We start from the raw sequence: 15,804 nt of genomic DNA on the forward strand, positions 1-15,804 counted from the left end.
TGGTCGCACCTTGTGGAACAGGTTTTGCTCGTGCCAGAAAGCGAAAGGTGCGCGGAGAGGCAGAAACGCGCAGACACGAAAAGCTTCACTACTGCTGCTGCTTGCGGAATCGAAAAGCGGATCCAACAACACCTCCGAAAAAGTGCAGTGGAAAAACAAACGCATCGTCAGTGCACGGGCAAAATGCTGCGTACCTGTGATCCGTGAGTGCTGTGTGCAGTGCATCCGAGAATCGCGCAATCAGCCCGGAAATATGGTCATCAAAGTTACCTTCGCAGCGAGATCGATCGACGAAGGGAGTTGCTAAATGTAGCGTCGAAGGGAGAGAAAGATTTGGTGTGGCCCTCGCCGTCGTCGTTGTTGTTGTTGTTTAATGAGTGTGTTTTTTGTTCCGTGCGTGTGTGATTTTTCCGTTCGATACGTTTGATCCACAACTCGAGTAGTGTATATTCCGTGTGCGAGCGTCGTATTTCTTTGGTGGTGAAGAAAAATGTCGTCCAGTGAGATTGAAGAATTTGTGAATGGGGCGCTCGTTTCGTGGGTAAGTAAAGAGCAGCTAGGGCCGGAGAGAAGAAGACGGGAGAAGCGAAGAAAAAAAAAAACTCCACGCTCGCCTACTTTGCAGCCAACCAACCAACCAACTAACCAACCGACCGACCCCTTCCCATCATACCCGGATCTGGCATGTCAGGCCAGTTTTTCCCATATTTTTTTCCTTCTCTCGGCTTCTCTCACACGGGAATGCGCTCCACAATACGTGAGACAAATTAAACTCCCTCGTTTTGCATATTGTTTTGGGGCGTTTAGTGAACGCGCGATACTTCCAGGTTCGCTAATCCATCGTCTCGAACGCAATTAATTGCACCGAATGTGCCAATATTCCCATGCCTGCCCGCATGAATCTCCACCGCTTTGGACGAGTCGCGTTTGTTTCTTTTTTCGCAATTCTTTCTCCCTTGCGTGGGTTTATTTTTTTTCCTTTCTTCACGGTCTTTACGGCATTAAAAATAGAGCCCCATTCTCGACCGAATGGTAAATAAGCAGGAAAGGGAGGAGCAAAAAAAAAAACACACAGCATTCGAATCTCCAGCAAGGCAGGCGCTGCAAAACGGACGCAGCAGCTGGGTAATGTCTTGCTGTTCAAAAGCACTTCACACTGAACCAACAACATAAGCAGCATGGTTTCGTTTTGTGGTGAACGGCCTCGGTTCGTTCGATGGTGTTTGACCCTTTTCCTAACAAATGCACTTGTGCCGAAATGGAAAGGTAAAGAAGTGGGGGAGGATACACACACAAACACGCACACAAATACACAAGCTAAAGACGTATTTTGTGGTTTGTCGCGCTTTCGGGGTCGGATTGCGCGAAGAAAATTAAAAATTCGAATGCCATTTCGCAACGCAAACACCGAATTAAATCTTCCAAAAAACCTGACTGTTATCACTGTTTTCTCAATTTTTCGGTCGTTTTTTTCTTCGGTTTCACCGTAGATTGAGTCGTGCTTACCGCGGCATGAAATAATCGCCGGATACGTGTCACTGCTCGACGGCACGATACTGCACAGTGTGTACCTACAGATCGACCCCGAACCGCAGCATCATCCGGCAAAGATACGCGGCACCGCGGAAGTGCTGACCTCGCTGGCCGCCGCCCGAACACGCAACTTCGACGCGATCGTCAAGAACCTACGCAACCTGTACGATGAAGAGCTTTGCCAAACGATTCTGGCCCTACCGGACTGCTCCGTGCTGGGCCATTCGCCCGAATCGCGGGCCGGACTGGAACAGATGAAGCTACTCATTACCCTGCTGCTCGGTGCGGCCGTCCAGTGTCCGAACAAGGAAATCTTTATCGCCCGCATTAAGGAGCTCGACGTGAACACGCAGCACGCAATCGTGGAGGTAATCAAGCAGGTGACGGACAGCCAAACGCTCGTCCTGACGCAGGAATCGCTCGATCAGCTGTCCCCGGAGCTGATGTGCAAACACATCGTCCGGTTGGCGAAGGAACGCGACCAGTACCACGGGAAGTGGATGTCCTCGTTCATTACGGACAGTGAGCAGCAGGCGCTCGTGAACAGTTCCAGCTCCAAATCGAGCCTCCACAATGCGTCGTCCGCCTCGACAAGTACGGCCAACACACCGTCCACCACATCGGAGAACAACCATCTCGCGGTGGAGTTGGCCGACTATAAATCGAAGCTTCGAAAGTTGCGCCAAGAGTTGGAGGAAAAATCGGAACTTCTGATGGAGGTAAAGGAAGAGCTGGACCACAAGTGCAATCAGTACGAAAAGCTGCGCACCGAAAGCCAGGACTGGTACTCGGAGTCACGCCGAGCGGCCGCCTACCGGGACGAGGTAGACGTGCTCCGGGAACGTTCCGAGCGGGCCGATCGGCTCGAGATTGAAGTACAAAAGTTGCGCGAAAAGCTGTCCGACGCGGAGTTTTACAAGACGCGCGTAGAGGAGCTGCGAGAAGATAACCGGATGCTGTTGGAAACAAAGTAAGTGCCGGTGCAATGAAGCGAAAAAGTATAGGGAAGCTTTTTAATCAAACTTTTCACCCTCCAGAGAGATGCTCGAGGAACAGCTGGCACGGTCCCGCAAGCGTAGCGATCAGGTGATGACACTCGAGGCGGAAATAATCAAGTTCAAGCAGTTGATGAACGACATGACACTGGAGCGAGATGTGGACAAGAGCAAGCTGCAGGAACTGCTCGAGGAAAATGTGCAGCTGCAGCTGGCGACGAAGAATCTTATGGCCGGACCGGATGCGAACGTCGCGAATCAGGCCCAATCCGATACGGACACGGACGATCTACCATCGAACGATAACAGCCTCTCGGAGCAGCTAACCACGAATGCCCAAGTAAGTGATCCGATTTCTTTAGCGACGGTTCGACGGCTTTAATGCATTCTCTTTGTGCTTACCCCGTTTGCTAGACTCGTGCCCTCAAGCTGGAGCTGGAAAATCGGCGATTGCTGGCCGCATTGGACAGCCTGAAAGAATCTTCCTTCCACGAAAACTCCAACAAGATTCTCGAGCTGGAGAAGGACAAGAAAAAGCTCTCGCTGCGACTCGACCAGACGCAGGAAAACTGTAACCGACTGGTACAGCAAAACAGTGAGCTAGAGAACGTGTTTAAGAACGCACTCGAGGAGAACAAGAAGCTGCAAGACGCGATCGACTCGAAGCAGCAAATGATCGACCGGCAGACGCACGACCGTGAGCTGGATCGCATACGGCAGATCGATCTGGAAAAGCAAATCGAATCGCTCACGAAGGATAAGCAGCGGGTGCAGAATCTGTTCGAAAGCATTCAGCGCCGCACGATCGATCTGGAGCGTTCGATCGACACGAAGAGCAAGGAAAGCGTGCAGCTCAACGAACGCCTGAAGGAGCTCGAGGATGTGCGCAAGGAGGTGTACGATTTGCGCGGCAAGTGCGCGTCCGTCGAGCGGGAAAACGTGAATCTCAACAAGGAGCTCGTCAAGTACAAGGAGGTGTTGGAGAAGTGCGAGCATGATCTCGACACGGTCGGCGGCCAGCTGGAAGCGAAGGAGAAGGAGATCGAACAGCTGGCGAAACAGGTGCAGGAAGATTCGGGCGTGCAGGCGAAGCTGCAGGAGCTGGAGAAGGAAAATCAGGAGCTGCTTTCCCAGCAGAAAATGCACTCCGACACGATCGCCACGCTGCAGAAGGATCTGTACGATGGCACGATGGCAACGAAGAAGGTGAAGCAAAACCTCGAACGGCTCGGTCTGAACGATACCGAGCTCGAGCGGAACGACATGAACGTGGAGGTGTTTGTCGAGAAGCTGTGCAAGAATCCGGAATCGTTCAAAACGGTCCGCGAGATCGTGCTGAACGTGGTGGGAAAGGATCAGGGTGGGGCGTTGTCCGGTGGCACCAAGTCGGCGGACATTTGTGTACTTTGCCACCGGCAGGAGATCTACACGGTGGAGAAGAACATCGAGTTTTCCAACTGCGATGAAACAGCACCAACCGAACTCAGCGCCACGAACGCATCCGAGCTGGAGCAAAAGCTGGATCAACTCAGGCAAGAGCATGCTTCCCTGCTTGCGGCACAAGAATCGTTGCAGGAGGAAAATGCGCGCCAGAAGGTAAAGGTGGCCACGCTCGGGTCGCAGATTGCGTCGCTCAACACGCAGCACGTAGCGCTGCAGCTGGCCAACTCGCAGCTGGCCGTGGAGAAGGACATGCTCGTGAAGCAGGTGGAAGCCAAGCGCCAGCAGTACGAATCGTTGCAGCACGACTACGTCACGCTGCAGTGTCTGCACGAGCAGCTCAGCAGCGACTACGACACGCTGAACGGAGAGAAGGAGCTGCTGAAAAACACGATCCGTGATCTGAAGACGGAGAATCGCGATCTCCGCGAGCGGACGGTAGCGCTCGAGCGCAAGATCGAGGAGCTGCAGACGGAGCAGCACTCGATGAAGGATGGTCTGACCAACCTGAACAATCTGCGGGCCGAACATTCGAAGCTGAAGGATGACTTCCGGTGTCTGTTTACGACGAGCGAGCGGTTGAAGCAGGACTACAAGAACTGTCACGATCAGTACCGAGCGTTCCGGACGGAGAACAGCCGGCTGAAGCTGCGCAACACCGAGCTGTCCGGGGAGCTGACGAACAAAAAGGAGCAAATCAGCAATCTGGAGATTGAGTACACCAAAATAAACCAAAGATGCGAGGTAAGGGTGGAGAAAGCGGCGCCGGAACTGATTGGGTGGTTGTGGTTTTGGGTGGGAAAATTGAAATGCAAAATGTGGTTTTTGCTTGCTTACACAGATGTTGCTTAACATGAACGCCAGCCTGGACATCGATCGGCGTACGCTGATGGACCACGTGTCCCAGATTCTCGCCCAGTACCAGGAGCTGTTGGCCCACTCGCTGGAGGACAAGCAGCACTACCATGACGAGGAGAAGAACTTCACCGATAAGCTGAACAACTTGAACCGCCAGAAGGAGAAGCTGGAGGAAAAAATCATGGAACACTACCGCAAGCTGGACAGTTGCTCACCGAAAAAGTAAGGATTTGTGAGCATTCGGTTTCTTCACAGCTCTTCACATAAAGCTGACCAAAAATCTATATGCCCATTTGCAGGAAACCGTTTGGTTTAAATCTGGTGAAGAAAATGCGTCGCGCTGGATCGGAGCTGATGAATCGTGTCCCAAATAGGGTAAGTAATGTGGATGCTTCTTTTCCTCAGCGAGCTTCTGTCCTGATGTTTGAATGCCTTTCCAATTCAGAACCGCCGCTCCTGGGTGGAAGAGCAACGGCTCACCCAAAGCCAGTGTCTTTCCATGGGCTCCGAATCGGGTGGCAACGAGTCGGACAACAGTATCGAGGAGCCCAACTCGGTCGCGTCCGATACGAACCTGCTGCAGCGTGGCTCACAGCTGCGCCAAAGTCTCCAGAGAAAGCCCAACAATGAAGCGCTGAATGCGACCCTGCTGCGCGGAGGGATTCGCAGCAGTCTTCAGGCTTCGCGGAGGGATGAAGTGAATCCTGCCCATCGAAACAGCTTCCAGGGGTAAGTGAACGGGAAAAAAAAGGATGACCACGTGATGCGTGAACTTGAATGCGATGCTCTTTCTAGGTTCGATACGGCCACCGATGCGCTGAACCTTGGCACGGCTGGTACTCGCCGTACGGTGTACCTGGACGATAAGATCGTCAACTCCGGCTCGAGCACACCGACCGGCGGTGGTGTGGCCGTAAATCCGTCTCCTCCTCCATCCATCTCCACACCGCCACCTCCTCCACCGCCCCGTACCGATCAGAACAGCAGCGGTTCAACCACCGCTAGCCAGACGAATGCATCGACCCACGAACCCACGTTCGTGCTGTTGAACAGAATTTCCACCACAACGACCACGCTCAAGACGGAGACAACGGCGAATCTGTTGCCGGGCAGCGCACAGCAGATGGAGGTTAGCGGCAACCCGTCCGGCGCACCAAATGCCGGTTCGACGGCACTCTGTGGCATGGAGGACAGCAACAAAAAGGACTCGAACGGGAACAGTAGCAACAAGAAGAAGGCGGAACCGAAGAACAGGGACAGTGCGATATGGTACGAGTATGGGTGTGTGTAGGCAGGCCGTATGCATCTTCCCCGGTGTAAGCATTTATTTGGAAAACGACGCATTGCAAGCGAAACACACACGAGCAGTATTGTAGTAGAGAGGGAGAGCGTGAATGACTGACGGCGCATTTTGCTGACGATGAAAAGGAAGAAAGCGGACTCTCGAGCTCTCGATGTCCACCCCCCCCCCCCCCCCACCCAGCAAGGCGGATGTACTTCCTTAACGCTAAGCGGCCCGAACGTTCGTTCGTTCATTCCGTTCGTAGCATATTTACCCAGTTAACAAGTGCTTTAACATACAATACCACATACATACAAATTATTGGCATAGCAGCGCGAAACGGGCGTGTAAAGAACAAAGGTTAGTTTAAATAAGACTAGTAGTACCGGCGCAACGAATGGTTGTTGCTCCAGATGTGCGGCAGCTACCGGTTAGCTTCTGTCCCGAGTGCTTAACGTTATCTACCACCCCCCCCCCCATCCATACAACGAAACGTAAACGAATCTCTCCAAAAAGTATCTCCAACCTTTTTTTAAAATTATTTTATAAACATTACTATTACCGTTTACTGTGACTGCTTTACATGTTTCAATTCTCTCTCTCTCTTGTTTTTCGACTAATGTATTAATTTAGATGTAAGTATTTTTTTTTGGTTTTCATCGCGCTACTACCCATCATCATTGCTGCCCACCGGCCTTATCATTGGGCTCGATGAAAAAGGAAGGTAGCGCAAACCACCACCAACCAACCAACAACGAATACCACTAACATATTTTCGTTTTGTCTTGTGATAACACTTAACCGCGCTTTTATGCTGTTTGCTTCCTTTACAAGCTTGGTTTTGTGTGCAGAAATCCCGTCCACCGCAGTGGAGTGTTGGGTACACAGACCGGTTCATACACCGATACGGTTCAAGAACGGGACAGGCGAAACAAATCAAAATTATACCACTAGGATAGAGCATGCTTCCTTTCGCATTGTGAGGACGTACGAAATGTGAATGCGTTCGGAGGTAGCAATGTATCATAGTTTTGTGAGACAGACATATGAACAGCGGAGAAGATTCACCATTGCCGTTATTAGCATTTGTATTTAATCCTTTTTCTAGGTACTAATGATCAAGCATCGAGAAGGATGTAGAGTGAGAGGATTTTAAATGAAATAAAAGAGTAAATTAAAGATACTTGTACGATGAACTGTTTGTATTTTATTTGCAAAAAAAGGTTGCGCGTGGACAAGCTACTAAAAGTTTGAAATAAATAATATCCATACGATAGTAGAAGCACCCCTGATGCCTGTCAGCCGCGCGTTTATAATTGCCCGTTCGTGTCTCTCACTGCAGCAAACGTGTAACCATGCGCAGTCAAACGAACACAGCCAAAAGACGCGTTCATGTATGTTTCTTCTCCGAAAAGACACACGCGTCACTGTACTCGAAGCGATTTGCTCACCGCTTGCCACAAATGTAAATAAACAAAAGCGGATCGCCCTCGCGAAAAAAGCTACCCGTGGCCGTGGGGGAAGATACCCACTTTCTGGATAAGGAATCGTTGTGAAAATGAGCAGTAGCTACTATTTTGCGATTGTGGGACACAACGACAATCCCATATTCGAGACGGAATTCGTCACCGTAAACAAGGAAGCCAAGGTAAGTCCGTCTATAAGGGCCTGCCACCCAGCAAGTGTGTAAAACTTCCTCCCAACTTCTTATCGCACACAGAAGGAGGATCATCGGCATCTGAACCAGTTCATTGCGCACGCGGCGCTCGATCTGATCGACGAGCACAAATGGAAGACAAACAACACGTACTTGAAGTCGATCGACAAATTTAACCAATGGTTCGTGTCCGGGTTCGTGACGGCGAGCCATCTGCGGTTCGTGATGGTGCACGACAACCGGAACGACGATGGCATCAAGAACTTCTTCAACGAGATGTACGAAACGTACATAAAGTATCTGATGAATCCGTTCTACACGCCAAACACACCGATCAAATCGCTGGCGTTCGAGAAGAAGGCCCAGCTGTACGGCAAAAAGTTCCTCGGCACGTAGGGCTGCTGCTATCGGCAGGGTAATGGGGTGAATTTCGGATACATTCGACATTGTTATTAATAGCTTATAAAGAATCTAATTTAACTTGAGTTGCTCATTCATCTGCGAGTTTTGTAAGTTGACATTCGAAATACTTTGGGGAACTGCAATCTCAACCGTTATTAATTATTTAAAGTAGAGATAACAAATTTACTTATAAAAAACACCACATTATTACAGCAATTAGTGCACCGGAAACTACCCATTACGGGTGAGAGAAAGCGTACGCATCGATGTTCCTTCCGTCCGTGTCCGGAAGAGTGTTTGCATGGTTGCTCGTATCACACTCCTAGCGGAAACGAAACGATAAAAAGTGTCCTTTCCCATCGATACCATCATGGTATGATGATGCTCGATAAATGGTCGTAGCGTTTTTTTTTCCCGCCAGCAAAGGGATGAGAACGATAAAAATAAACCCCATTCGAACCCGAGAACAGGTGATGCATGCGGTCACGAAGCTTAGGACGACGCGTGCATGGGGCTGTTTGTGTGTGTCTGTCCCTTTTGGTCTTGCCCATCCAACCAGGACTAATTTGGTTTATCCGGTTACGGTTCGGAGCGAAGAAAAAAAATCTCTACCCTGACGATTCCAATATATCGCCCGGGGCCAAGCCAAGGAGGCTTCGGGGGAAACATGGTGTATGTAATTCCGTCAGCCGGCAACAGGTAACTCTGCGCTGTGTTAACGCTTTGATAAATTTTCATTATGCTACGATTAAAATCATCAAACGATTATGACGATGGATAGAAGGCCGCGAGGTTACGGAACGCCCCGAGGTGGGGGATGGGAAAGGCCCCGTTTTATTATGATGAAACAGTTCCCTCTCTTTGGGATCTGGTGCTGCTCGAGCGGTATATTGCGGCTTTTTTCCCAATAGGAATCTACCCACCGAGCTGTTCCCGGCACTAGCTTGAAGCACGTTGTTGCATCGAGCTGCAGAGAAAGAAGAACAAAAAATGGCGCAAAGGACATCAGGCCCGGTCGTGTCTGTTGGTGGCAGCTCGTACTAATGCCCACGCTCGTCATTGCACAGGGAAACCAGGTGGGAGTGGATCGTTTATTACCGGAAAAATTGCGTCCACAGAGTGACGGAGAGAGAGAGAGGGGGAGAGAGTTCCTCCGCCATGGTGATCACTCGAGGGCGGCCTTTCAAGTGCATAAATACGCAGCAGTGCGCACCTCAACGGCAACCTGTGGAGCCTTGTCGTCCTGTTTATTGCGTTCCCCCCTCCCCCCCCAAACCCACCTGGCCACCTTCATCAATCAACCCCAATGTACGTGGACCGTGTAGCGAGTTTTCACGCGTTTTTTTTTTTTCAGTCCCCTGGTCTGTGTCCCAGAAGCAGCAAGAGAAACCCTTTTATATTGAGTAATAACGGGTTGCCATAACTCGGTTTGCACCTTTCTTCACCGTCGGCGGAAAAAGGGAAAGACGGGGATACCTGGGAGCCGCGTAAGGATGCGTTCGATGTATCCGCCCGGGAATGCTTATTCAACTGATTGATCACACGCTTCACGGTGCGATACACACTGTTGACCATCCGAGTGGAAAGCGTGTAAAATGCAACGGGCAAAGTATTCGATGCGCCTCTTGCATCGATGCATTTTAAATGGCGGGGGGGCGAAATGGGATATTCAAAGTGGGTTTTTGCTAGAAATAGATGGCAGAGAGGGTAAACCATGTAATGCTGCGATTGAATAATTTGCGGTATTCGAATGCTGTGGTGGTGGATGGCGTTTTGGATAATAATTAACGACCGTAAGAGGAGCAGCATTATCTTATGCATGAGATGGTAAGGAAAAAGATTGGGAAACTGTATCAAACTTTAAGCAAGCGTAGGTAGGTATACTGATCCTTCCTAAACTCCTTCATTCGAATGCTGCCGTTTTTGTAGCCTAACTACTGTCCAATAGATGACGCCATAGAACTGTTCAACTGGATATATTTAAAATAGTGTCTACTTTTCAATGGCGAAGAACAAACAGGGATTCTTGTTGTGATAGCAACAGATGTGCCATGCTATTTTCACCATTGCAAGGGCTGACAATAGCAACTGTCTTTTCTGACAGACTAACAACTTCCCATCACGCGGATACACTTTGACTGGTTCCTTTCGAGTCAACTGTCTAAAGCGTGCGCTAATCGGTCTAGCTTAATAAAACTATTTTTCTGTTGTTCTGGTGAACTCATCCTTGCTATTTGTGCAAATTACTCTGCCCAACAATTCTAAGGATAGCTCCATGGAAAAATAAACCAACTACAGGGATTCTTACGTTACTAAGACCTTTAGCATTCCTTTACAAAGGTTCCAACGGGTGGGTCGTTGTGGTTTTTACGTGTCAGTCTGGAGACGGTCTGGATGGGATTTGAAACACGGTCCTGCCGTGTGAAGATCGGCGCCGACAACCGGACCGCCCCAATTATCAGACTCCCCGCTAGTCAGACTGATTATGTCTGACTCGTCGACCAAGGGATTCGTCGGCCAAGAAATACGTCTTACTAAGAAACTACACAGACAAACAGGGTCCCGTAGTCTAAGCTGCGTGTATCTAGAGAACTCATAGTCGAAGAGACTTCGTGGCTCAACTCACAACGACCGAACGCCTCTTTCAAGGATACTTGTCTTACAAGAGATATTTTTATCAACAAGACATCTATCTCGTTATCAAATATCCAAAGAGGATTATGTTCCACGATTGCAGAGTAGTGTGGAAGGGCCCAGGAAGCTGGACTACCACAATGAACCGTCATATATCCTCTCAAAGAGAAGAAGAAGAATCACGCCTTCAAAGAAGTCTCATCCACGAAATGGTTTCAACATCCAATCCAATCAAGCTTGATCAATAGATCAAGGAGTCGTGCGAGACCTTAGTTACTTACTGATCAGCCGCTACAACCGCTTTGCGGTCTTGGCCTGCTGCAACAGTCCTCGATACCGCGCACGCGGGCACATCAACGCCATCACTCCATCTCAATTTGGGTCTACCACGCCTCCTCCGTCCGTGCGGACGGCCTAAAAGGACTTTACGGGCTGGGTCGTCCGGTGTCATTCTCACGACGTAACCAGTCCACCGGAGTCTGGCGAGTCTAATGCGCTGCACGATGGTGAGATCATCGTACAGGTCGTAGAGCAATCCTTCTGAGCATCTTCCTCTCGAACGCGGCTAAGAGGGTTTCGTCAGTTTTGGACAAAGTCCATGTCTCAGAGGCGTATGTGAGTACTGGGACTATAAATGTTCTGTACAGTCCCAGCTTTGTGGAGAAGCTTCCTCAGGCTGTAGTATGACCGGTTGGCAGCCAACCAGCCCTTGAGCGTAACTCAACATCAATGTTGTTGTCGGTGGGCTGTCTTTTCACTCCAGATAGGTGAAGTTTTGGACGACTGTGAAGGTGCAGTCACCTATCTGTACATCACCCCTGCGTAAATCAGTGTTTGTTAGAGGCCTCACCGTCCAAGAATTCCCAAGGAAGGTACCTCATCGTCAAAAGGAAAAGGAGCTTGTCGTGTAATGAGTCTTGTAGTGTGCTGGGCCCTAAAGATTCCAGGACTCATGCTTCCTGTCACTGTGTCCTTCTTAAGTCTTGCATCTCCACTAAACATTCTTGGTTACGACAATTCCACGAAGGTACACGAAGGCATCCTGTCAGATGGAAAGAACAGAAGCAACATCGTTTAAGGCAATTTAAAGCCGGAAACAGGTCTTAGGCCTAGAACTCCTGAGGTTGTAGAAGAAAAGGAGAAATGCAACATTATCTTGTAGTCGTAGAACGAACCGTGGCTATGGAGGGCCAGTCAAGCCATTTTCCACTTATTAATCGAAAACCGATGGACGACAATTAATAGCCAATTTGAAACAAGCATTAGTCCTGAAGAAAATTCTTTAAGTGGCCAGATTGATTATTAAAGTAAAACAATTCTAGTCAAATAAAAGAGTTTATTAAACAATACACACTCAAAGAACCATTTCGAGCAGATACTGCTTCAAGCGTAGCTACTCAAGGTACTAACCGTGTTGTCCATTGCCGTCCATCTGCCAACAGAGCAGAGATTCCTTTGCGATACAAAACATTCTTTTATGGCCTGCTCGCACTTGAACCACTCCCGGCACTCCCCGGTCGCAACATGGCGGCTCTTGCATTTGCAATTTTTATAACCCACGCTCCCCTTTCCACCCTCCTCCCCACATATTCCCAGCCCGGGCAGATTGGTCTCACACCCTTCGGACCAAAGAATCGCCCCGGACGGGTGAAGGGTTTTATGGTCCACGTGTTGCGTGCGTACTTTGCTTTGATCTCGCCTCGAACGTTCAAACGACCGGAACCACCACCACCCTAGCTCCCCAATCAGAAAAAGGGACGACGCAATAGGTTCGATTTTCAAAGCACCACGCCACATTCAACGTTGGCCAGCCGTGACCGCCGTGCGTGAAGAAGAAAATATCACTCAGCACTTCATTAACTAATATCCCAAAGGTTCCGACTGGCGAACCTTTTTTACACCTTGCCTGTGGGCCTGTCCTTTTTTCCGGTTCCGGTTCGGTTCGCATGTGCAATCGTTACGGAGCTGCATGAAGGTTCCAACTCCCGCCAGGACACTGGCAGGTGGCTGCAGTTCTGTTTGAACTGGCCATTACGCCAAGCCCTGGAGTGAGCTGCCGGGGAGAATGGCTATTGATTAATTATCATTCGTCTGGCGCGTGGTGTTGTGTTGGGGACGGGTGGGTGGACATACCGGTTTACACGCTTAGCTGTGCATGAAATCGATAGCCCAGTACGAGCCCGAACGTGGGTACGAATTTTCGCACCTTTTTCTGTCCGTCACTTGTTGTTGTTCACCTGTTGGTGGTTGGCCGGATCGGTTCGCCGGCATCGCCGGACCGTGCACGCGTGAAGTGTCAGTTGAAGCGTAAGGATAATATATTATTTATTGTTGGATTGATAATACACAATTGTGGATTAATTTTACATCCAAAAAAACAACAAGTCGCCCCATCAAAAACCGCCCCCGTAATTAAGAGATTGGTTCGAATTGGCTGCATACAGCATGATGCGCCTAATTAGTTCGATGAGCACTTGAGATGGGGGCTCTTCAAGATCAACGCTGCAAATGGCTAATTCGCGCTAAAACAGCCACAGACACACGCGCGAGAATTAGCTCCATCGACGTTACTACGATCAGGCATAATCAGAGGCCATCACGAGCGGCAAGTGGCTCCCGGAATGCAACGCTCATTCGCCGCAGGCTGAACGTTGGCCCGTTGGCGGATGCGCTCGCGGAAATGTTTACCCAACGGTGGTGCAGCATTTTCATTTGCATACGAAATCGGCACCGGGCGCGAGCGTGGCGTAACAACGCGGCTCATGTGAAGGTGCTGCTCGTGCGAAGATGAATATTTAATTGATGAAGCAGGGAAAACGCGACGGGAAAATGGACGCATCTCCGCCAGAGGCAGTTTGCGTACATTTATCCTGTCACGGGAACACATTTACCGGGAGATTGTAAATATTAAAATGGCTTTTTATATTATCAAAATTTTAAAAATGATTTTGTTCGCTTCTTGCTTCCCTTCCCAAAGAAAAAAAAAAACTCCCCCCCCCCCCCTCCCCCTGATCCATTTAGCGAACGGGACTAATCGATCAATTCGACACAAAAACCAATTAGGTGGAAAGGGTTTGGAGGATTTTTGGAAAGACTAATAATAGACATGCCGGTCGAACGCTACGGGAGCTGTGTGCCGTTTTGTGCTGTAGCCCAGCAAAATAATGGCATTAGTCGCCGATCTAAATATGTTGCTCGGCGTGTGAGCGTAGCAAGGCTGGGCCAAGCAAAAACACACACACACCGGGGTGCGGAGTACGCAAAGCAACGGATAAAAGAATGGAACGAGGAGTTTCTTGGCAGAGTTTTGAGCATTTTTAAGTAGGTTTTATGCTCTGTATCTGTAAAAAAAGTTTAGCATAAAAAAGTATTGCAAATTGAATATATTCAGCTGTAGAATAAGCTTATGGCATTTACCTTCGTTTTACGATTTGTGTATGTCGGTGGATCACTGATCATCAGTTGGAGGAATTGCTAGTGAAGTTTTTAGAAGAAAGTTTAAAAAAAGACAGCGAGAAGCACTTGCTGACGACTTATCACAACTGCTTCGAGAATTCTAATAGCTCTTCACCTCTGTCGAACAGCGAAAACGTCCAATGGGGTATGGATTCTAACCTTCCAACAGGGTTCCACAATCCTTCTAATGCCGCAGAAACTATTGAAGCGAACCGAAGTGTTGTGCCCTGGTCGTTTTATTGTGCAGAAAATTTAATCCATAGCTCAGAACATCTGCCTTAAATAATGAAGAATAATCTTCACACGGTAGGACTCCGGTTCAAATCTCATCCGAACTGTTCCCCCTTAGTGAGGACTGACTATCCAGCTACGTGGTATCATTAAGTCTAGTAAGCTAGAAATGGCCAGCATGACCTAGGTCGCAAGGCCAAGAAGAGAAAGCTGATGCCTTGAGAAAACAATATTTTCACCGGGAGGCTCGTCGGCGATCCATGCTCACTTTCTAGATCACTTTTTTTTGAAAATTGTGATTCGTCGAATAAAAGGAGGTAGAAGTCTAGCCTACTTCATGGTCTTGCTCTTCTTCTTTGACCCTGCAACCTCGGGAGGTCTTGGCCAGACAATTTCTGGCCTGCTGAAGCTGAATAATAAGTCCTATGCTCGGAGATGTGATCTGGGTGGGATATGATTGGGGAAACTAATCAAAACTATTCGCCATGGAAGATCGAATCGGAAACTCTATTTAACCGTATGAGGTATATGAACAAGTATGATGCATAAGATCTCAAGAACTGGGCAGACGATATTTCATTTTTTTTGTCTAATGCTGATCGAGAAGAAAAGAAGGTTGAGATCAAAGATCTCTCTGAAAAGCAAGTACTTAACATCTGTCATCGCAACAGAGTAGCAGAGAGAGGCATTCGTCTTCGAATTCTCGGAGTGTGAAGAATCTCTACAGTCGCTCGATCAAATTGATATCGATCTTGACTTGTGGCGACCAGATTATACTGTACTACTCCTAGAAAGACCTGAATGAATGAGCAGGATATCGTTTTCAAACATAAAGAATCGAAGCGACACTACACCAAGTGTCCTGCTAGACCTGCTTCACAGGAGCAGAAGGGGCCTCGTCGGTCAGGGGGCCTCATCGGTGAGGGAAATCCTGTTGTTTCCCAATAATGTGACAATTAGAGGTGGCTCAACTGCCATTCCGCTCGGGGCCTTCAAATATCTTGACTGCTGCTGCAAACTATACGGTCAACATGGGGAGAAAAGCAAAGCACACTCTTAAGTCCCAAATATGTGTGGACTTGTTTGATCGGAAATACATTGGATCGAGCTATAAAAAGGATGTTGTTCAATATTTATATACCTGACCGACTTTACTCTGGCTTTTTAGTCGTAGTTTTATCATAATACTTAAGTTTCTAATAATATTTTCCAATAAATGCTTATTCATTATTTTAGACAAATAATCAATGCCTATATTATCCCTTTTTCCACACCCATTAACCATCTCAGTAGCTGTATCGCGACCAGCTTCCAAC

At 48.7% G+C, this 15,804-nt stretch overlaps 2 protein-coding genes across 2 annotated transcripts; both read left to right on the plus strand.

Annotated features, from left to right (window-relative positions):
• The first annotated feature begins 41 nt into the window (after positions 1 to 41).
• LOC118507577 (girdin) lies at positions 42 to 7,297 on the plus strand. The gene is made up of 8 exons (XM_036046230.1): positions 42 to 541; positions 1,491 to 2,503; positions 2,571 to 2,868; positions 2,943 to 4,712; positions 4,810 to 5,048; positions 5,126 to 5,201; positions 5,272 to 5,555; positions 5,622 to 7,297. Exons 1-8 carry the CDS (start codon positions 491 to 493, stop codon positions 6,115 to 6,117), a joined length of 4,227 nt encoding a protein of 1,408 aa, XP_035902123.1. The 5' UTR covers positions 42 to 490; the 3' UTR covers positions 6,118 to 7,297.
• A 177-nt stretch (positions 7,298 to 7,474) lies between these two features.
• LOC118507598 (probable trafficking protein particle complex subunit 2) lies at positions 7,475 to 8,250 on the plus strand. The gene is made up of 2 exons (XM_036046268.1): positions 7,475 to 7,756; positions 7,829 to 8,250. The coding sequence occupies exons 1-2, from the start codon at positions 7,667 to 7,669 to the stop codon at positions 8,159 to 8,161; spliced, it is 423 nt and encodes a 140-aa protein (XP_035902161.1). The 5' UTR covers positions 7,475 to 7,666; the 3' UTR covers positions 8,162 to 8,250.
• The last annotated feature ends 7,554 nt before the right edge of the window (positions 8,251 to 15,804 follow it).

This window comes from Anopheles stephensi, chromosome 2, assembly GCF_013141755.1.
Source record: "Anopheles stephensi strain Indian chromosome 2, UCI_ANSTEP_V1.0, whole genome shotgun sequence".
NCBI lineage: Eukaryota > Metazoa > Arthropoda > Insecta > Diptera > Culicidae > Anopheles > Anopheles stephensi.